Consider the following 23,316-nt stretch of genomic DNA (forward strand, 5'->3'; position numbering starts at 1 on the left):
ATGATACAAATAGATTTAAAATATGTGATTATGCAAGCTTATCTGTTGCTCTTGATCATAGATGCCAATTTTCAAAATAAAGACGTCAAAATACAACCATCTCTCTATTAAGAAATAATCATATACTTGGCTTTATATAATTAGGTATTAATTTGAATGAGGGCTAAATATGCTGGCTTAGTATTATTATAAATGTTTGCCCTCTAGTGGTGTTGAGCAGTCATCACTCCATATTAGGGAGTTAAACAGCCTAATGAAAACAAAAATACACTAATGTCAAACAAAGAATATGTCAATAAAGTACAAACAAAACAAAAAAATGTGTCTTGTTGAAGGTATTTCCTCTCAATATGTATCATTCACAGCCAGAAACAGTCAAATTGATCTTTCACTTGTTCTTAATCTCATGTTGTTTCAGCAGTCAGTAAAGCAAACGTCTTAAAAAAAACATTCAGTTGGAAGTCATTTTAATTTTTTCATGTGAACTCATTTTAACCACTTCACACATTTCATGTGTAAACTATAGTTTTGACAAGTAATTTTTCCAACAATTGTTTACAGACAGATTGTTTCACTTTTAATTTATATCATAATTCCAGTGGGTCAGAAGAATATTGTCAAAACTGCACTTACACTCCACTAACCAACAATACAAGTTATTATGCTTGTATTAATACTTAGTTTTAAAATAAGAGACAATGCAAGTGTGTCTATTATCAGACGTTAACTGTGCCTTTAAGCAGCTTGGAAAATTCCAGAAAATTATGTCAAGCCTTAAGACAATTAGTTTCTGGTAGGCTAATTTGAGTCATTGTAAGTGTACCTGTGGATGTATTTTAAGGCCCACCTCCTAACTTGACATCATGGAAAAACCAAAGAAATCAGCCAAGACCTCAGAAAAAAATCATTGTGGACCTCCACAAGTCTGGTTTGTCCTTGGGAGCAATTTCCAAATGCCTGAAAGTACCACATTCATCTGTACAAACAATAGTACAGAAGTATAAACATCATTGGACCACGCAGCCATCATACCAGTCAGGAAGGAGACTCATTCAGTCTCCTAGAGATGAATATTGTTTGGTGTGAAAAGTGCAAATCAATCCCAGAACAACAGCAAAGGACTTTGTGAAGATGCTGGAGGAAACAGGTGGACAAGTATCTATATCCACAGTAAAACGAGTCCTATATCGACATAACCCGAAAGGCTGCTCAGAACCACCATAAAAAAGCCAGACTAGTTTGCAAATGCACATGGGGACAACAATCTTACTTTTTAGAGAAATATCCTCTGGTCTGATGAAACAAATATTGAACTGTTTGGCCATAATGACTGGCCAAACATAATGAGGAAAAAAGGTGAGGCTTGCAAGCCGAAGAACACCATCCCAACCGTGAAGAATGGGGGTGGCAGCATCATGTTTGGCAGGTGCTTTGCAGGAGGTGGTACTGGTGCATTGCACAAAATAGATGAGGAAGAGATGCATCATGAGGAAGTCAAATTATGAGGATATATTGAAGAAACATCTCAAGACATAGCCAGAAAGTTAAAGCTCTCTCGCAAATGGGTCTTCTAAATGGACAAGCATACCTCCAAAGATATGGAAAAATGGCTTAAGGACAACAAATTCAAGGTATTGGAGTGGCCATCACAAAGCCCTGATCTACCAAATACTACCAAAGTGTATGTAAACTTCTGGCCCACTAGGAATGTGATGAAAGAAATAAAAGCTGAAATAGATAATTCTCTCTACTATTATTCTGACATTTCACATTCTTAAAATAATGATCTTACTGACCTAAGACGGAAGGTTTTCTACGATTAAATGTCAAGAATTGTGAAAAACTGATATAAATGTATTTGGCTAAGGTGTATGTAAACTTCTGACTTCAACTGTAGAAATTTAGCTTACAGTTATTGAACAGACTCTTCCAATATCCCGTAAGAGAATCAGTATTGAAGCTATGTAGCTGAAAGTGCTCTGGATGTTGTGCACAACAGTCCATTGCCCATTTTACTGATAAAAATAAAACATCAGCTAATGGTATGAACATCAACAGCTCGAGAGCCCATCCATTATTCCTTTATCTTGATCTGAAGAAAACTTAAGACATGTTACAGAAGAAACAGTCATACCAAACTGCTCTAATGGAAATCAGACTTTAATGACTTTTAACTATTGTGTTTGTATGCAGAGAACTCTAAATAGTTATTCCACACGGAGGGAAAGCTGCTAATGTACTGATATTCAGTTTTCAGTGCTGCTCCAGAATGCATTTACAAAATTAACTTCTCAGCACTTAAGAGGGCAATTATGCAGTTAAAAGCCACGTACAATATTATTACAGACATTAGCGTATAATTACTTATATAGATGATGGACTTGCATGATAGTTTTCTATATTAAACATTTGGGAAGTAAGTTTAATCCAGTAAGGTTGGGTAGTGTGTTAAGTCCAGAGTCCATTTTCTTCATGCTTTCTGTATTTGAAATGATGATCTTCTACAGTTGTGAGAAAAGCTGCGCGGCATTATCCACATTGACCTGTTCCCGTGGAGCTTCTCTGACCAACTGAAACATGCAGAATGTGAGACATGTCAATCTAAACACTGAATAATGTGTATACAGTGGCCAAAAGAGTATTGGCATTGCATTGGATAAAAAATATCAAACCAAGTGGAACTTAACCAAGTTAACAAACTTGTCATTGTATAAACATTCAGCGCACAATGTAAAATCAAGTTATGTCCTAAAGTGATTATTAAACCGCAAAGGCTGAGACTGAATGAGATATAGTTTGGATGTTCTGCATGAATAGTAAATAGATCTTGTTTTAAGAATGTATGAATGTAAATGCGAAGCTGGCTGCTCAAACCAAGGAGCTCGATAACACATCATGAACATGTCTGTTCGCAGCAGAGGACAGAAAGGATGGTGCTAATTCACTATGTAGCATGCAGCACATACAGACTACGTATTTATTTAATGAAATAACAGCCTTTTGCGGTTTAATAATCACACTGGGCCCCAAATACACCTGGTGCTTTCAAGTCCTCCTGGGATGTTCGTACTTACAAGGCCGTAAGTCGTAATTACAATATGATGTGATTAAGTGATTTTAGTCCGAAAGAATGGACCTGTTTTGCAATTTCATATGTTTTTCTTTCTTTGTCACTTACTAGCGAAGGCAGAAAGCTTTTATTAGCACAAATGTAGTTGTTGCAAATGCTTGTCGCTGCATCAACCAGCTATAGGAGGCTTATTTTCTGGCAAGTATTATCGTTATTCTTAACAGCACAAAAAATCCATACAAACTAAAAAGCACAGTTAAAATCCTCAAGTAAAATGTAATTTTTATCAATAACAATTTGCATTCGTCATGATTCTTAAAATCGACATGCACCCAACACTGAAAGTAGGGGGCTCGAATTAAATCCAGAGTTTCCTACTCTTGATTACGACTTTGTGGTGCCGTTCATGTGTGTTCAACTTGTAATTACGATCATCCCAACAAGACTTGAATGCACAAAAAGAAACGGAATGGGCTCCACTCCAAAATAAAAGATTCTTACAAAATAAAAGCTCAATTTAAATGGAAGAAAAGTACAACAGAAATATATCACTACTGTATATAGTTAAGCAATAATCACTGTAATTACTACTACTACTAGGTTTGATGTTAAAAATGTCAGTGTGAACGCTAAGCAAACCAGGACTAAATGTATAATTTTCTTTTTTGGTCCGGACCAAGAAAACCGAACAACAAGTGTGAACACACCCGAAGTCCAAATGGACTTTGCATTCCACAGCTCCGGTGTGGGAGCAAAGCCCATTAATGTGAACAAGCCGGTTACGTCAATTTTGTTTAAAAACAATGACAACGAAAAGTGTCATTACAACTCAGGGCTCGACATTAACGCTTGTCCGGGACAAGTGGATTTTTGCAAGGGCAAGTCAAAGTGAATTTTACTTGCCCGACCGGACACATTGGCTGACTGAAACCTTAATAATGACAAAAAAAATACTGGGTTTATTTGTGATTTAGCATATGCCTGTATCACACATATATATATATATATATATATATATATATATATATATATATATATATATATATAAAAACATATCCTGCTATTGAAAATAATCTACAGTGTCTGAAATTCTGCGCAGGATTTGGAGTATTGTCTTTGTATTAATTCAAGAATTAGCGGGAATACAGGAAAACTGCTTTTGCTTATCCTTCTCCCTCTTTCATGCAGCAGCGTTTGTTGAATTTGGTGTGAGGGTCAGTCAAAAGTAAGATTCTCCATAATGAAAATGGAAAAAAAAAATCTACATAATCAAAAAAAAATTAAAATAATAAAATAAATCTTAGAACTGTAATATTATACTATTTTTATGTTTGTTTCATGTGGCTTTGAACATACCAGACATTTTGAACAAAATTTTTTTTACGTTATTTTTAATAATTAAAAAGGTCGCACAACCATCAAGTAAAAAGTGGTATCATATTTTCCTTACGCGTGATTCTGATTTTTTTATTATATTTTATTATTTTAAAAAATATATATATTAAATGTGTTGAGTCATTTTAACAAATACATTTTTATGTCATGAATATTATGATTTCTTTTTTTTGGTGGATTGTTCCATCTGAAAATGTATATCCTGCCAGGACATGCCGAATGTCTGTTTTTTTTTTAAGGAATTGAAGACGTGTCTAGAGAGTTAAGTGTAAAGTTGATTCGGGTAGTTAATTAATTTTCATGTTGATAAATCTTCAATCTTGATAAAAGTTCACAGTTATGTTATTTGTCAACGACCCACATACAGTATTAAATAAACAGGGTACTTTATCAGGATTTGTTAGAATTTCAAAGCATTTTGTTAACATTAATCAGCCATTTTTACTGCTAGTTTTAGGAAATAACAGCAAAAAAAATCTTTTTTATTTCTGGACAAGTGACATTTTTACTGAATGACCAATTTACCAATCACAATGATTAATGTCGAGCCCTGTAATCTAAAAGCTCATCTAAAACATAACCATTCCATCCAGTTTTCCGAACAGGAAACAAAAACCGCAGTTGGAGATGTAGAGGGGCCTTCCCGACTTAAATTCCAATGTCTCAATATTCTTAAGAATTACAAGTTCGATGCTCTTTGAAAGGGTGTACTTGCCTTATTATACTATTATATTATATCAGTGGCATCAAATGGTCTTAAAATGACAATAATATAGTTATATATTATATAATAATTATTTCTGGGACAATATATCGTCCAACAAAATTAGTTATTGTGACAGGCCTACTTCAAGATGGAACTCAGAAAACAGAAAAACCGGTATTGTATTGATGAGTATTGGTACTCCTACTGCAAAAAAGCTTATTGGGACATCCCTCCAGAAAATATCTAGCATCATTTGGTTTGGTGATTTATATCTACGGAAGAGGATTAGGGCCAAGCAATAATAAAAAAATAAAACCATCTCGAGAATAAAGTCAATATAATGCGAGATTAAACTCGTTAAATTTCGAGAAAAAAGTCGAAATACAATCTTGAGAATAAACTCATTAAATATCGAGAATAAAGTCATTATAATGCGAGATTAAATTTAACGAGTTTTTTCTCGAAACACAACGACTTTATTCTCGATATTTAATGAGTTTATTCTCAAGATTGTATTTCGACTTTTTTCTCGAAATTTAACGAGTTTAATTTCGCATTATAATGACTTTAATCTCGAGATGGCTTTTTTATTATTATTATTATTGCTTGGCCCTAATCCTCTTCCGTATGTATCTAATGCAATTACATACATTCTAACATTTTAAATGTGACTTAGGTGTCCAGAATCCAAATATTTTTGAAGCTATATTTGTCAGCATTAGAGCTACCAATAAGGAAAAGTTCTCACCTTTTGTCCATTTTTGAGATCACTGCATGTGGATTTTGATATGCTTATTACATCCCTTTGTACCTCTGTGAATATCTGATTCAGGTTCTCTACTTTATCATTTTTCAAAGTGTTTATCTGTGGAAGAGATGTCAACTTATTACTCAGAAAAGTCTTAAATCAGTCTCCAGTGCTAATAAACCATAACTGATGTAAAGTAAAAAATAATAATAATATAAAAAAATAACAATAAAAAAAATTCACTTACGTGTTTCAGTGAGGTCTTCACAGGTTTCGCTTTGCTTTTAGGCTTTGACTGCCTGTTCGCAACCTGAAAGACATTCTGCTGCTTTTTACCTCTCTGTTTATTTTTGGCCATGTTTTGTGTAACCTGGAAGGCTTTCTGCTGAGATCCTTCACAAAACTCGATTGACAAATAGCAACGACTCTGACACGCAGCTTAGATTTGACAGCTTCAAAAGAAGGCCACAAAAAACAGTACAATAATCTGTGCCTAGATCACACTTTGATTACTCGATCTTAAAATATATTTGTCCAACAAAACTTTTACAACGAAAATAAAATAAATTATGTTTCTATCCTATTACACAGACTACGCATTATCAAGTAAAAACAGCCTTTACCACCATCCACGTGTGTGTTGTGACCACTGATCTATACATATAACTCTAAACTGCCAGCAGTATGTGAAGCTACCGGAAGTGCTATGGCGGCCATCTTACTATTCCCTACCGACAGAGGGCATCTCGGCATGTGCGGCGTTTAACAGCGAAACACTCACTAAAGGATGTGGCAAAAGTGCCCACAGGTTGTAATTTAAAGACTATGTACCTATTAAGCACAAATTATTCATCACCCCCATGTAGAGTGTGAATAACGTTCATAATGGATAATTATTTCAACAGTAAAAATACAACACCAAAGTGTATTAATAGGCCTACCCCTTTTTAAAGCAAAATTATCCAATAGCGACATCTGCAGATTGTTAAAGGATGCAACGTTTCTCTGCCTTCATAGTTTAAACCTGTTAATACTCATTGTTCATAATGTTGACAAATTATTCATCTGCATAATTTGCCAACATTATTAACTATTTTTTTACTAGATTATATAGTAAATGTGAACTCATTTAAGCAAAGTTCATATGCAGTGTGTGTGAGTAGCCTATATATATTATTTTATTTTTACCTTATGGAATTATCCATTTGCATTCATTTCTGGAATATGTACATACCAGCTTGTGAGCATTTAATTATTTCAACAATCCCCATATCTTTTAAATCATAATCAGAAATAAGTTTATTGGCATAAGCACACTCAAGGAAATCATACATATTTATTTGTTCAATAACAAACGCTTCCAAGTACACACAAAAATGTACTTAAACTGAACAATACAATACAAATTTCCAGATATTTGGGGACAAATCTGCTTGGATTTAACAAAAATCCCACATAGCTAAGTCAGCTTTCAAAACAATGGTAGCAAGACATCAAGCTCATCAGAGCTAGTGGCAGATGTTCTCCACCGGACAGTGACACTCGAGGCAGCATCTTCTGATATGCTGGCCTTTCAGGCAAAGTGACATTCAGCCTGAAACAGAAGACACAGAGAAAAAGAACACTGGAAGTCTTCCCAGCTTGTCCATGTTCAAAGAGGCTATGGTGGGGTACATATCAGGCTTTGCAGTTAAAACAACTATGAAGAAGATTCTGTGCACTACCTGTTTATCAGCACTCGGTGTCGAGAGCTCTTCCCAAGATGAACACACTGATCAACATGGAAGTCCTGAGGTGGATTTATCAGACCGTCAGACAGTGTCCTGAAAGTCTGCAGGACAGCTGAGAAGGTTCTGGAACTCCATGGTGGTTCTGCATTCAAGGAACTTGAGGCACACATGTTCAACCTAGAACCATACAACAATCACATCTTCATACTCAAAGTGCATTGCAGAAAGCTGCACAAACATCAGGCTCCACTTCATTGCCAAGGAAACGTGCTGCATCACACTCCAAACGGCTTAAGAAAACTCTGGGCAAGCTTGTACTGCAAAAAAGAAGAAAAAATAAAAGTTTGATATATAGACCAGGGCCGATTGCACCAGCTATACGCAAGTTTAAACTTAGCCTAGTTGTGGCGTAAATGGGCACCAAGTTACAATTTATGCACTACTAAATATTTGAGCGTTGCACCATTAAAGGTAGGACGTAACCCTAAGTATAAACTAAAAGACTCCGACCAGGTGTAACTGATGGAATAAGAAAGCAGACTGATATTTAATGACATCAATGAGCTCATGTTTTGCATGACAGGCATCAATCATTTCGATATACATTATGATGTTGACATTTACGAGAGAGAAAAAAACCTTACTTTTAAGTGTCATGCAGTTTTCAGGATGCGTTGCCCGTGTCAAGTTTCAACACACAGGCATGATCAGCAAAGGACAAAAAAGAAGGAAGGCTGCAACCCCAGCGAACCAAACCCCCATTTCTCTTTTGGCCACACAAAATACGAATCATTGTAATTACTCAATTGTGATTGTCAAATTTTGTTTTATCAGTACATTTTGTGCTGTCGGCATTAATCCGTAGCACTTTTTCAGTTTTAGTACATTTAAGTAGACCCTTTCAACCCTCTACGATCATGTTGGAGAAAGAAGCATCAATGGCTAATACATTTTTGTTTTTACTCGCCAGAGTTTTGACGACATGTAAGCATAATATAACTAACAAAATATATTAAGCAAACTGAGGGGGGACACTTCATATATATTCACGCAATATAGTATATTGCAATTTTTTAAAATATTTTTCTTTGTGATTTAATATCATTTTAGCTTTTTAAAAATGTACAAATTTCACATTTTATCAATTTATATGACGTCATGAAATCGCATTTTTAATAATGATACAAGCTGTTGTCACTTTTTGAAATTTCATACTAATTTTTAACAAAACAATTCACAAGGTAGAAACCTAATAATGAAAATTAGGGGTCACGATTGTGAAATTTGGCTGACAATAATTGTCAAACAATAATTGTGATTATGACAATGAATTGCCTGTTTTGTGTTTCATGAATATGGTGATTAATTACCATACAAACTCACTCAAGTCATTTACAAATTTAGCTTGGGTCATATAATAAAATAAGGGTGTGAATTCCTTTTCAGGCTTCATAAACATATGAATGACAGTCAAATATAAAAGTATCCATCCATCCATCCATCGTCAACCGCTTATCCTGTGTACAGGGTCGCGGGGGGCTGGAGCCTATCCCAGCTAACATTGGGCGAAAGGCGGGGGACACCCTGGACAGGTCGCCAGTCCATCGCAGATATAAAAGTATGACATTTTAAATTATTAAAATAATATTTTAATTATCAAAATATGTCTCTCAAGAGAACTGCTCTTGACAGTTACATGAGCAAACAAGGTTTGAACATGACCCATAACAAAATCAAATTGAAGTTCATGGCTTTTTAATACTTCGGTGTACAAATATGAAGGCTGATTATTGGATCAATGCAGGTAAACGTCATATTATGCGACTAAGCATCACTTTACGGAGAGTTTACGACTTACTAGTTAAGACTTGCCTCTTTAAGACTTGCAAATATAGTTCTGTGATAGTTCAATTACTATTGAGGAGGTCTTAAATGCTATCACACTTGTTAAGGTTAACAAATCTCCTGAGGTTGATGGTCTCACGGCCAAATTTTTATAAAACCTTTTCTAATCTTATTGCCCCCTTTCTTAAAGAGGTTTATATAGAGAGTATAGAAAATACATGTCTTCCACCTACTGTAACTCAAGGATTAATAACGTTGATTCCAAAACCAAAAAAAGACCCATTGCTGTTAGGTAACTGGAGACCAATTTCTCTATTAAATAATGATTATAAGATCTTTGCCTTAATCTTTGCCAATAGAATCAAGTCAGTTATGGACCCCATTATAGATGAGGCCCAATTTGGGTTCTTAAAGAAAAGACATATTTCAAATAATATAAGATTAGTCTTAGACTTGTTGGACTACTCGCATTTATGTACTGATAATGGATTTATTATTTTCTTAGATTTCTATAAAGCGTTCGATACGGTAGAGCATGCTTTTATTTTTAGGTCATTACAAAAATTTGGGTTTGGAGACTTTTTCTGTAAAGCTATACTAACAATGTATAGGAACGCAAACTGTTCTATTAACCTTAAAGGTGCGGTTCATCCTCTAGATATGATCTAAAACGCTGTATTAGACAAGGTTGTCCAATCTCCCCTTATTTTTTTTGTTCTGTACTCAGCTTATGAATATTTATGTTAAAGCAAGCCACTTAAAAGGTATTGCTGGCAGGGATATTATCATATCCCAGTTAGCAGACGATACTGCACTGTTTCTGAAAGATCAGCATCAGGTCTCGGCTGCTCTTACAGTAGTTGATGCCTTTTCTAAAGCTTCTGGCCTTATAGTTTAAACATCAGTAAATGTGAACTATTATCTATTAAAGACTGCCATTTACAACATATTGCTAATATCCCAGTGAAGGAATCAATTACATATTTGGGGATTGTATCTCAAAAGATCAAAAATCTAGATGTAAGATACATTTTGATCCCATTCTTCAGAAAACTAAAGCAAAGTTGAATCACTGGCTTTTGAGGGATTTATCCCTAAAAGGTAGAGTTTTGTTGTGTAAAGCTGAGGGTCTGTCAAGATTAGTCTATGCTGCCACTTCACTCGATGTCTCTAAAGAGATGTGTAAAGTCATTGATACTGCTTTATTTAATTTTCTTTGGAAAAAAGAACCACATTATATTAGGAAATCTATAATAATGAATACTCATGAATCAGGTGGGTTGAACTTCCTTGATTTCTGTACTCGAAGTAATATTTTTGAAATTAATTGGATTTGACATTTCATTCTAAATCAAAATTCTCTTTGGAATTTTATACCCAATTTTGTTTTCTCCAAAGTAGGTGGTCTTGAGTTTCTCTTGATATGCAATTACAAAATTGAGAAAATACCTCTAAATTGATCATCCTTTCATAAACAAATGTTGCTGGCTTGGTCCCTGTTATATAAGCATAACTTTTCACCCCATAGATATTTAATTTGGAACAATTACAATATATTATTAAAAAATAAATCTTTATTTTCCGAAAGATGTTTTTTAGCAGGCATAACACAAGTCTATCAATTATTAAATCAAGAAGGCATGTTGCTCACTTCTGAGTTTCTAGATGTCCATAAAATCTCAGTGACACCAAGGGAGTTTTCTATTGTTATGGATGCGATTCCCACAGGGGTCTTGGCACTATTCAGAGCTAATACTCAAAACAGTATTGCGCCCCCTCCTGCTTATGATTTATTTGATACTGCAATTGGGAAACTTTGTTTTGCCCCTGGAGTTTTAAATATTAATAAAACTATTCGTTCCTTACTTAAAAAAGACATTGTCACTATGTCAAACTGAACTGTTTATTGGAATAGACTGGTGGAAGGTTTATTATGGAAGGCCATCTGGGCTTTACCAAACAAATATTTATAAGTAAATAAAGTTTAGGAAATAACTTTCAAAATCTTACACCGATACTACCCGGTCAATATTTTTCTTGTTAAATTTGAAAAGGATGTTGATTTGAACTGTTCTTTTTGCAATACATTGGCTGAGACCTTGTTTCATTTATTTTGGCATTGTGCTCATGTAAGTACATTTTGGAAAGATTTGACTAGATTTATAATTGATAACATAGAACCCACTTTTTCTTTATATTTAGAAAACATTATATTTGGTTTTAATAATATCCCCTCAAATAAAAGGAAAGAATACTATAGCCTATTATAAATGTAATTTTAATTTTTGCTAAATTTCATATAAATAACTGTAAGTAGGCCTACAGTAAATCCCAACCTTTGTTTTTGGTTCTTGAAAAAGAAATTCAAATATATATCAAGACATAATATACCTTATCTAACATCATTAATTATATTAATGATGTTAATGATGTTATATTATTATATTAATTTTCACTCACATAATAAGAAAGCAATTAAAACGGTTTCTTTATGTGAGTCCTTCAGTATATTTGCATAATGTTTAGCCTTCCCCACTTGCTGTATTTTTCTCTCTTTATATATGTATTATTGTAGTTTTGACTGTACATTGACTTTGTTTGTTTGTTTGTTTGTTTGAAGCTTAATTATTTTTTTTTTAAATAATAAATAGATCAGAGGTTGTGACTCGCGCGTTTCCTTCAAGTTACAGGCTCATTATCGCCACCTAGTGATAGGGAGAGTAAGTGAAAACTTCAGAAGTGCTCAAAAAATATTAATTGAAAAAGAGAAAATTAACTTGGGAACATATATTTTATGAAAGTATTCGTATGATAAAGCTAATTTATATGTTAAATCAACCGTTCATCATTCCATTCGTGAATTTAAACAGTCATTCATTTATTTGTACTGAATTTGTTTATCTACGTTCAACCACGAGATGGCAATCTATCACTTTGTAATGTGAATTCAGATTCAATCTTGTTGGTATGATAAAAAAAAAAAAAAAGAAGTTGTTTACATTTGCAATGTTTCTGGCAAAAGAGGATTAATTTGCAGGCTTTGTTTCAATGGATTGTATGCATAAACCCCCTTCTCCCGTACGGCAGCCGTCCGAATGTTTTAGAATTACGAACTATTTAGAAGAACCGACTCAAACGAGTGATTCGCGAATCGGGTGTTGCTAGTTCTGCTTCTGAACAGACGACAGAGTTGGCTATATTTTACAGTAATAATACCCAGTCAACAACCTGAATGAAAGCGACTGAGTAACAAAACAAAAACATTATATATACATAAAGAATAAATTCAAATAATAATAACAATAAAAGCAGTTAGTTTGGTTATATATACAAAGGACATTTTCATATTTTTTTACATTATTATCAGTTTCTCCTGTATGTAATTAAATTTGAGAGGACTGCAAACAATGTACCTAATAGAGGTGTATAATCTACATGTATTCCAATCCACTATTCCCATTAAATAACTGGACGGTAAGACAACATAGATAGATAGATAGATAGATAGATAGATAGATAGATAGATAGATAGATAGACAGACAGACAGACAGACAGACAGACAGACAGACAGACAGACAGACAGACAGACAGACAGACAGACAGATAGATAGATAGATAGATAGATAGAAGATACCTTTCAACACAATGTTGGACATTTAAAATTAATATATAGGCAAGAATATGCTGTTATCTAGGCCTATCTTCATACTTTTAACACATTGTAGGATATTTTAAATTGCCATATAGACTACAATATGTTGAGTTTACTATTGGTATCCTTTCAACACAATGTTGGATATTTTTAAATCCATATAGGCTATATAGACAAGAATATGTTGTTTTTACTAGGCCTATTTTTTTTTTTATAGAAAATGAATGTACTGTATATGGGCTATGTTGATTTTACTATTTTCATATACTTTCAACACACTGTGGATCATTTGAAACTGTATATATAGACTTTAATACTGTAGTTGTATGTAAATATTTTCAGTGTTGGACATTTTAAAATTCATTTAGCATATGTTGATTTTACCAGGCCTATTTCCATCCTTTCAGCACTGTACGGGTTTTGAAATTGATATATGTGCTATAACATGTTGCGTTTACTATATTCATCCTTTCAGCACAATGTTGGACATTTGAAAAAAATCTATATAGTCTAGATAGTCTAGAATATGCTGATTGTACTATTTTCATAGCTTTATCACAATGTTCAGTAGGACATTTGAAAATCCATTCTGTAAGCTATAATATGTTGATTTGACTATTTTCATACTTTCAGCACACAGTAGACCGTTTGAAAATGTATGTATAGACTTTACTATGCTGTATGTTACTATTGTCATCCTTTCAATACAATGTACTACAGGAGGACATGTATATGCAAATGCTTATACTGTAGGCATTAAATGTTACTATTTAGGTTATATCCTTTAAATACAATTTAGGACATATAAAAATTCATAAATATACTATTTATCTCACGACTTGACACATTTATTTATTTGTCAAATGCGTAAAATCTTGCCTAATGTAGTTAGCAGAGTTTTTTGTGTGTGTTTGTGTGTGTGTGTGAAACCATTACCCATGAATCATTTGAATGAAAGAGTGATTGCACTCATTGTTTCATTGACACTCTGTCACTCTACGTCACAACGACAGGCGCATGTATCTGATTGCACAATCACAGAATGCAAAGAATGTCCAGTAGATGTACGGGTGGATAAAAGCGAAGGAGCCGTTTGACTCCCACGGATCAGATCGCGCATTCCGAAGGAGCGCTTTAAGCATCTGATGCTGAGAGTGAGTGAGCGAGCGAGCGAGCGTGCGTGTGTGTGAGAGAGAGAGAGAGAGAGAGAGAGAGAGAGAGAGAGAGAGAGAGAGAGAGAGAGAGAGAGAGAGAGAGAGAGAGAGAGAGAGAGAGAGAGAGAGAGAGAGATCACCATCGATCGCTTGCTTGCGAAGCTCCTCCTTCTGATCACACTTAATTTACAGTCATGTGGACAAACCGTGACAAGCGCAGCGTTCAGAGCCCCTATATAAACCTACAAGTTCATCTATTTGGAGACACTGAGACAAGAAAGCATCACTATCATCATGCATCACGAATGGGGATATGCGGATCATAACGGTAATTATGATTCTGATTATTTTAATATATCTTAATGAAATTTTATGTGAATGAAACAGTGGTTGTCATGCACTGAGAAATCAAACATTTCTGTCTTTTGTCGTGTTATGAATTGTATTGGTCCTTTTCTAAGACATATTCACCTTGAACATCGCGCAGTCAGCACTAAGTACAGATTTTTGTCTCCAGTATGTGAGGTTTATTTTCTGAAAATATACATATGCATTTCTCTTCACTTCTTTTTTTTTTTTTTTTTTTTTACATAAATGCATATAAACTATTAGGTCTTTGGCTCAATTGCATGTTTTTTGGCACACAAATCATGTACATTTGCTTTTTGTCTCAAGTGCATATGATTTGGTTGCTGCACATAAATGCATATATTTAATTTAGTCTCAAATGCATATATCTTTATCTTAATTTTTGAAGATAATTTTAATTTTTAAAGATAATCTTTGAAGATTAATTTACATCAGAAGCATTTCATAACATTTTAAGACTTGTTTTCAAAGAATATTTTTTTTAACCAAAATTTTGTTATAACAACATTTAGTGAGATTTATGCTTAAAATGCATGAATGCACAAATGGTGTAAGAAAATTAGACTTGGATTTAGAGGGTTAGTTCACCCAAAATGCTGTTCCAAACCCATATGACTTACTTTCTTCCATTAAACAAAAAAAGAGTTATTAGGCAGAATGTTAGCCTCAGTCATCATTATCTTGCAAAGTTGCAATGAAAGTGAATAGTGACCGAGACTGCATGTTTTTGCACAAAAAATCCATGTACGTACATTTGTTCGTGTTTTTGTTTTTTGCCTCAAATGCATATAACTTGGTAGCTGCATGTATTGTAAATGCAAATTAATTAGTTTTTTTGAAATGCATATAATATCACTATTTAACCTCTTTGTCACCTTCCAATGCAGGACCAGACAAATGGGTTGAAAGCTATCCCATTGCCAATGGACTTCGTCAGTCTCCAATAGACATTAGAACCAAAGGGGCATCTTATGATTCTTCACTCATGCCTCTTAAACTAAATTATGACCCCTCCACTTCACTGGACATCGTCAACAGCGGACACTCCTTCCAAGTGAACTTCGATGATGATAAAGACAGCTCAAGTTAGTGGCTGCTTTGTTCATTTTTGATAGTGAACTAATCAATATGCTATGTGAACTGTCAGACTGTTCTATTAATCATTAGCTTAACTCATTCATGGGATTGTTGACCGCAGTGATAACAACTGCTAGATAATATTCAGAGGAAAAGATTATGTATTAGTGCTGTTATTTGTAAATATTATTTTATATGTACATTCAATACTTTTGACACAAATCTAATTGCATAATATTATTGCTGAGCATTGCACTATTGAATATGTATTTGAATATATAGCCAAGAAGCAAAGTCATTTAAAAGTGTTTCTAAAGTTGCAAGTCATTGGAAAGCATTTCGAAAGTTGTACATTTGGCATTTGCTCTCGCTACATAGTTAAATATTAATTTACAATAGTATGCAGTATTACAGCGTGCCGTCTCCAAATAGACAGATTGCATGTTTATTTATAGGTTCCATTTTATTTTAGTGCATGTCTGAGCAAGTTTAAAGGCAAAAATGAAATTTGTGTGTGAAAATTTCAGTGCAACACCCCCCTGCCACCTCTGATATCTTTGTCTGACACAGTCACTTAAGAACACAATTGTGGGAAATCACACGTGTACAACTAACACACTAAATTTAAGTTTACTTGCTAAGCAGTGAATGGTTTATTGTAGTATTAATGGCTTGAACTTTGACAGAAAGAGCAGATGGAACCTGTGTAACAGGTTTAAACACGTTTCACCTGTTTATGTATTGAAACCCATATTGTAATATTTTGACATTACATAAATCTTTGTTTGCTTGGGTAGTTCTGACCGGGGGGCCGATCTCAGGCACCTACAGGCTCAAACAGTTTCACTTCCACTGGGGGGCAAGTGACGACAAGGGCTCCGAACACACAATGGATGGGAAATGCTATCCAGCTGAGGTATGACTGTGACATTTATGAAAATGCCAAATAGAGTACTAATGCATTTATGAAAATGCAAGGTATTAATAGATGTTATAATTTCATCTTCAGCTTCATCTGGTTCACTGGAACACAAAATATACGAAATTTCAGGAAGCAGTTGATAAGCCAGATGGTCTCGCTGTAGTTGGAGTCTTTCTAGAGGTCTGTGTGCAGCCATATGTTCATTTTCCATGATTTGGGTGTGATTTGGTGTCCTATTATGTTTTTTAATGTATTAGATGCACAAACCATGTTGTTGTTTTTTTTTACTATTAATGATATTAGATAAGCTATATTATCGAACATAAAATTAACCTAGCATGAAAAGTAGCTTGTTTTAAACACACCTTGCATTAAAGATGCATCATTCTCCGTGGGACCTTTCACCTTTTAATGTCTACTAGACTTGGGATCGATGTCTTTTACGCATCGACAATCAGAACATTTTCCCAATGGTTATTGATTTATATCAGCATTCATTCGTGAAGTACAAAAACCTATGTACATTTTGAGCGTATGGTGACTAGATTCACAACTGCCACCTGCTGCATTGACACGTCCTGTTTGACAGCAATCCCTGTGCTTCAGTAAATGATATATCACCCCCTTGTGGTCTCCCAAAGCTATTATGCCAGACTACATAATTGGTCCATCTGACAGTGAATTGGAAAGCACACAAATATGGGCTTTTTATTTAAATGTCGACTAATGTAATGACTAATGATGCCTCCAAAACGTATCGATAAACTAACATGCCGAGCAATACTAGATATATTGATATTTTATGATATGCCTAATGATTACTGCTAGACAATATAAACATCACACAGATCAGGGTATTTAGACAGGTAACAAGGTTGCAAAATGTACCTCACATAAGAGGAATGGAAAATAATCAGCTCATATAATATTTGTTTTGAAATTCTGAGGTTGAAAATTTTAGTTTTCTGGATGTTGAACATACACTGAAAAATATTTTCATTTTTAAGCCTTTCAGCACCCTGTTCATGGAAAGTGTCAACCATTCTTTTCAGTAATTTTAGTTTTCTCTTCTTTGTCTTAAATGTTTCTTTGTTTATTTTTGTCCATCAGGTTGGTGCAGAAAATCATCAGCTTAAGACAATTCTAGGTGCTCTGAGTGATATTAAGTCCAAGGCATGTTCAACCCTCTAAATCAATTCTGTTTTTTGTCCGGTTTGCTTCATATTGAAGGTTGAAATGAATTCTGCATATCTGATTTTCAGACTATTTTTCGTCTGTTATCTTACAGGGAAACCAGACCTCATTCAGTGACTTTGACCCCACTGTCCTGCTCCCAAAATCACTGGAATATTGGACGTACCTGGGGTCGCTGACCACACCTCCTCTGTATGAAAGTGTCACATGGATTGTCTGCAAGAATCCAATAAACATTAGCTCTGCTCAGGTCAGTCCATTTTTTACCCAAAACTAGTCTAGAAGTGGCGTTTGTAAGCAAAATGCTAGTAGTGAAGTGCGTCCTCTAGCATAGTTGGGATTTGGATGTGTGTCAAATTTACTATGAAGGTTTACAGAAATGGATAACTGAGGAGTAGAACGGGGAATACCTTGCTGTGCACAGATTATACTGTGAAGAAGAGCAATGTGATGTTTGCTGACTATTACATTTTTAATCTTACATTTCCTGTTTGTGGGTTTGTATTCAGTCTAGCCAGAAGCCAGAGACCTCTTCTTCTTTTTTAACAATTACAATTACGATTATTTATTTTAATTATTTTGAGTGCCCGCCACTTATATTACTGGCTTGACAAATAGCCTCACAAAAGGCCAATTTTATTCTTGTCTCTGTGGCTATCTAGCTCTCTTGTGAAAATTCAGTCAAATGTTTACAGTATGTCATGACTTTAGTTGGCTCTTCGAGGCCTCTGCTGGTTACTGTGTATATAACCTCATGTGGCCATGCCTCATTCCCAGCTGCACATGAATGTTGAATTATTCACTAGATTAATATAATTCTTGTTTTAAGAATAAATATAAAGATTTAGAGATTTATGCATACAATAATACAACTGCCTTTTAGGTAAGAAAAATAGACAACCAAAACTGAAAATTCACTCTCTCTCATGTTGTTCCAAACCAGCATGACTTTCTTAAATGGTTTGCATTTATATAGCTCCTTTTTAACCTTAGTGGTATTCAAAGCGCTTTACACTAAGTCTCATTCACCCATTCACACACCAATGACGGCAGAGTTGCCATGCAAGGTGCTAGCATGCCATTGGGAGCAACTTGGGGTTCAGTGTCTTGCCAAAGGACACTTCGGCATGTGGAGTCGTGTGGGCCGGCGCAGGGTTGGACCGGCCGGCAACCCTGCGATTAGAGGACAACCCACTCTACCACCTGAGCCACAGCCACCCCTTTCTTCCGTGGAACACAAAAGGAGAGGCAGAGTGTTAATCAACATTCTCATTCACTTTCAATGTATGGAAAAAAATATGAATGGTGACTGAGACCAGCATTTTGCCTAAAATACAGAAGAAAGAATGTCATACATGTTTGATACAGTAGTGTAAAGAATTACTCCGGTACACAAACCAGATCAGGTGCTGAAAACTCACTCTCTTTCTTTCTCTTTTTCTGAACAGTTGGAAATATTCCGCAGTCTGATGTTTTCCACAGAGAAGGAGGTAGCCTGCTGCATGGTGAATAACTACCGCCCCCCTCAGCCTCTAAAAGACCGTGCTGTCCGCGCATCTTTCAAGTGAAAAGCCCCCTGGACTTCCCTCTCCGCTCCCATCCTTTCTTAAATAGGACATGCAGGCATGGGGCCCAAGCTAAGGGCCTTTAAGAACCTTCACCCTCCAAACAGCAATCCTGGTCAACCTGTCAGCAGACCAGCTGTGTTGTTTTGCTTTCTTAATCTTTTTATCTTTATCTCTGAAGAGAAAATCTGCTTTAAAGGACAAATGCTTGAATTATCTGTATTTAAAAATGGTGGCAACATTGTACGGTGCTCTGTTTTACATGTGATACACTGACAAACAAAAAAGCATACAAAGCAAGATAAAATATGTATGTGGGTATATAAATAAATATATAAAGTGGGTTGTATAGGCATATAAAGAAATAGTTTACCTAAAAAAAAATGTCTTCCATGCAATACAAATGGAGATATTTTGAAGAATGTACAAGCTGTTATTTTCCATACAATGGAAATGGGGATCATGGACAGCTGTGGTCAACATTCACTTTCACCGTATGGAAAGCAGCAGCATGAGAGTGAGTAAATGATGACAGAAATTTCATTTTTGGGTGAACTATCCCTTTAAATATATTTTTCGGTGATATAACGCCTAGGATATTATTTCAGATTAAGACATCAGGGGTACAGCCACTACCCGAAGAGATGCCATCTGTGCTGGCTACTGCTGTCGTTTCCTGCCAGGCTTTAATCTCTGGCTGCCTCAGCATTGCTGCAGCTTAAAAAAGCCAAATGCACGCTGCTGTCAGGCTGCAATATCTAGAAAATCCTGTCTAACAAACAAGCACACATGGCAAAATTCAGTGAGGGAACACTGGGAAATCACTCAAAAAATGTAGCACATATAATCAGAGTAGATGATATATACTTGGGTTTGTAATATTTGTCCCTCAGATTGTCAAAATGCTATCTATTACCAGGGTTGGGAGGGTTGCTTTTGAAATGTATTCCACTACAGATTACAGAATACAAGCTATAAAATGTAATTTGTAACATTCCGTTAGAATACTCAAGGTCAGTAACGTATTCTAAATACTTTGGATTACTTCTTCAGCACTTCTTCAGATTTTTTCACTTGTTTTGACTATAAAAACTCTGCCAGTACAGTAAGACAAAATACACATGTTAAAAATATATTCTCTGAAAAACCTAAATATCTTATGCAGTGTTGATTCTAAAACAAGATACATCAAATGGATCTTGTTTGAAGGATTTTTAGATTTTTTTAAAGGAAAACAAAAACTATTAACAAGAATAAGATTTTTGACCTAATATCAAAGGTATTACTTGAAAAAAGAATGTGAATTTTCTTGATGGTGCCTGTAAACATGTGCATGTAAAATGGTTATAAATAGCATTTTAGCTTAGCGTAAAGCTGACAATTTACACAATGTTTATTTCTATTTCTTCTTACTTCAAACGTACTTCTCTGTCTGCTTGTATAAATGTAACACATCATAAGAAAGTGTTAAATCGGTAGATGCCAATAGATAAATCTTGCAGTCTAGAAGTTTTAGAAAGGGGATCGCTGTTTCCTCTCTGGGACCAGGAGCTTCTCTCTCATGAAATGTGTATGAATAGAAAATAAATTGGGTAAAATGTACTGAATTTATTTTACTTGAAATCAAGCAATATTGTTCAGCCATACTCTGTTCAGCAATATTCAAAGAGGACATTTTAAATAAAGATATTTTATGCTCATCATTTGTGTCGTGGCTTTGTAAATGCATGTACAGTTACTAGCTTGGTTTTACAAAAAACACATTTGTGTCAAATAATTAATGCATTGCATATTTAATGCATATTTCATAAAGTGTTACCAAATTTTCATACAATATCACACTACTATCTTTGTCCCTACTATCTTACAGATATCACTAAAAATGTGTCCTGAGAAAGCACACCTGTCATTGTGACACCTAGTTACAACTGTCCTCAAGAACTGTTGTAACACTACCCCGGGAACACTCATTTGTTTTGTGCTAAATAAGGCATTAGGCCTAACTTAAGTGAAATATACTGACATGTATGTTGGTCTTTCTGCAAATGAATTAATTTGTTTTTATATCTTGCTTACTTATCTATGCTAAACAAAATACCAAAAGGAAATCCCTGAATTGGCTATATCACTCTACTCTCTTCTTCATCAATAGCTGGTGTGTGGTGAGCACACTGGAGCACTATGGCTGCCATCACATCTCCCAGGTGGATGCTGCACAGTGGTGGTGGTTGAGGAGATTCCCCCATACTCGTGTGGGGATGGGGTGTGGTTGTATGTCTGTTTGCAGGAGAGAGGGAGTGGTGTGGCTCATCAAGCTGGTTGTCATGATTTCTAACAGCTGTTTCTCATTACGGTGATGGCCGTAGAGAGCCCTTAAAAGCAGCCAAACACCACAGAGAGAGAATGAGTGTGCATCGTTGGCATCTGTTTATATTGAGTGTCTGATCTATTGAGTATTGTGAAGAAGTTTGTTTATTTTGAGAGTGAATTAATGAACTGAGGGAAAGTATTGAAAATAGTACATATGTTGAACACGAAGGCACTGCTCCCCATCTCCTCATTTCCACACCCAAATCCTGATGTTGTGTCACAACTATGTAAAGTGCTTTGAGTGCCAAGAAAAGCACTGTATACATGTGAGAAATAAATGTAAGGAATTATAGAAGGAGCATTTGCTATGTTTCTTATGCCATGGGTAAAGTTGTAAAACAGTGTTGACCCGTCTGATTTTCTCAGTGACCTTGGGTTCTAGCATGTCCCAAAATAGGTTCATTGTAAGTAGACGAATCAATAACAACAACAAGGACATTTTCCTTTCATGGTCAGACAAGAATAATGATTTATTCACAATGAAAGGAGAGTAAGAAAATTACAACATTGATGCAATGCAATGGTTTTTTTATTTATTTATTTTGTGAATATTTATCATTAACTTTGTACTTCTCCCTTGGTGCCAACATGCTTGCATGACATCAAGCACTTGCATCATCACGTTGGTAAAACTGCAGGCTGCAGACCTCCAAATGGGGGAGGAATCGGCAATAGAGGGCAGGGTGGACTATCTGTTTGTCCTATCAATGGAAGACAGGGGAGTGTTATGCCGTTTTGAAAAAATTTTGCAATTTCCTTTGCTGAAGCTAGTGGTGAAGAAATGTCACACTGTAGCCTTAATGATTTAACAACATACATTTTCTCCAAGTGGATCATTAGCAAAGCCTAGTTTATCATTCCCACCCTCACCTCCATCCTTTTTACTCTCTTCTACCAAAACTGACATGAATCTGAGCTCAGTCAAAGCTGTTTTGTCAGCTGTGTGAGACCAGAGTCAGTGGGAGTCACCTGACTCTTTGCCTCAAAGCCTTTAGGACATCATAATGCAATCTCATTTTGCAGAGCAGCGATGCAGTACTGCAGAGATGGAAAAGCACATTGATATCTAAGTTCATGCTGCACCAAATCTGATTGCAGAGGAGCAGGATTAAGAGAATGATGTCACTATGAGATATACAGCCATAAAAACAAGCAACCGACCCACAAACTCAGCAATCAATGTGTTACACAAGAATACTGTCTTGTGTGATATAAGTAAGTGAGAATTATGTTTTATATATATATATATATATATATATATATATATATATATATATATATATATCATATACATCTCACGTACACACACAAACGAGCCGCTAATTCATATGGATGTACTGCAGTAAACCTTGAAAAAGCATCCTGCCACGATTAAGCAGCAGTGCAGCTTGTAACGTGACCTACGATAGAGTCAAGGGTGCACACACACACAGATTTGCACACAGGGACAGCCATGTCTGCAGGCTCCCATGCTAATGTGATCCAGGAAGAGCAGGCGCATCTTTGCACATAAAGAAA

General features: G+C 35.2%; 2 protein-coding genes across 2 annotated transcripts; one reads left to right on the forward strand and one right to left on the reverse strand.

Annotated features, from left to right (window-relative positions):
- Positions 1-460: 460 nt before the first annotated feature.
- Positions 461-6,625, reverse strand: rbis (ribosomal biogenesis factor). The gene is made up of 3 exons (XM_052113727.1): positions 6,167-6,625; positions 5,920-6,036; positions 461-2,570 (listed from the first exon to the last, which is right to left on the reverse strand). Exons 1-3 carry the CDS (start codon positions 6,275-6,277, stop codon positions 2,502-2,504), a joined length of 297 nt encoding a protein of 98 aa, XP_051969687.1. The 5' UTR covers positions 6,278-6,625; the 3' UTR covers positions 461-2,501.
- A 7,838-nt stretch (positions 6,626-14,463) lies between these two features.
- ca2 (carbonic anhydrase II) lies at positions 14,464-21,123 on the forward strand. The gene is made up of 7 exons (XM_052113723.1): positions 14,464-14,629; positions 15,558-15,755; positions 16,545-16,663; positions 16,757-16,849; positions 17,780-17,842; positions 17,958-18,113; positions 19,312-21,123. The coding sequence occupies exons 1-7, from the start codon at positions 14,596-14,598 to the stop codon at positions 19,429-19,431; spliced, it is 783 nt and encodes a 260-aa protein (XP_051969683.1). The 5' UTR covers positions 14,464-14,595; the 3' UTR covers positions 19,432-21,123.
- The last annotated feature ends 2,193 nt before the right edge of the window (positions 21,124-23,316 follow it).

This window comes from Xyrauchen texanus, chromosome 41 (assembly GCF_025860055.1).
Source record: "Xyrauchen texanus isolate HMW12.3.18 chromosome 41, RBS_HiC_50CHRs, whole genome shotgun sequence".
Taxonomy (NCBI): Eukaryota; Metazoa; Chordata; class Actinopteri; order Cypriniformes; family Catostomidae; genus Xyrauchen; species Xyrauchen texanus.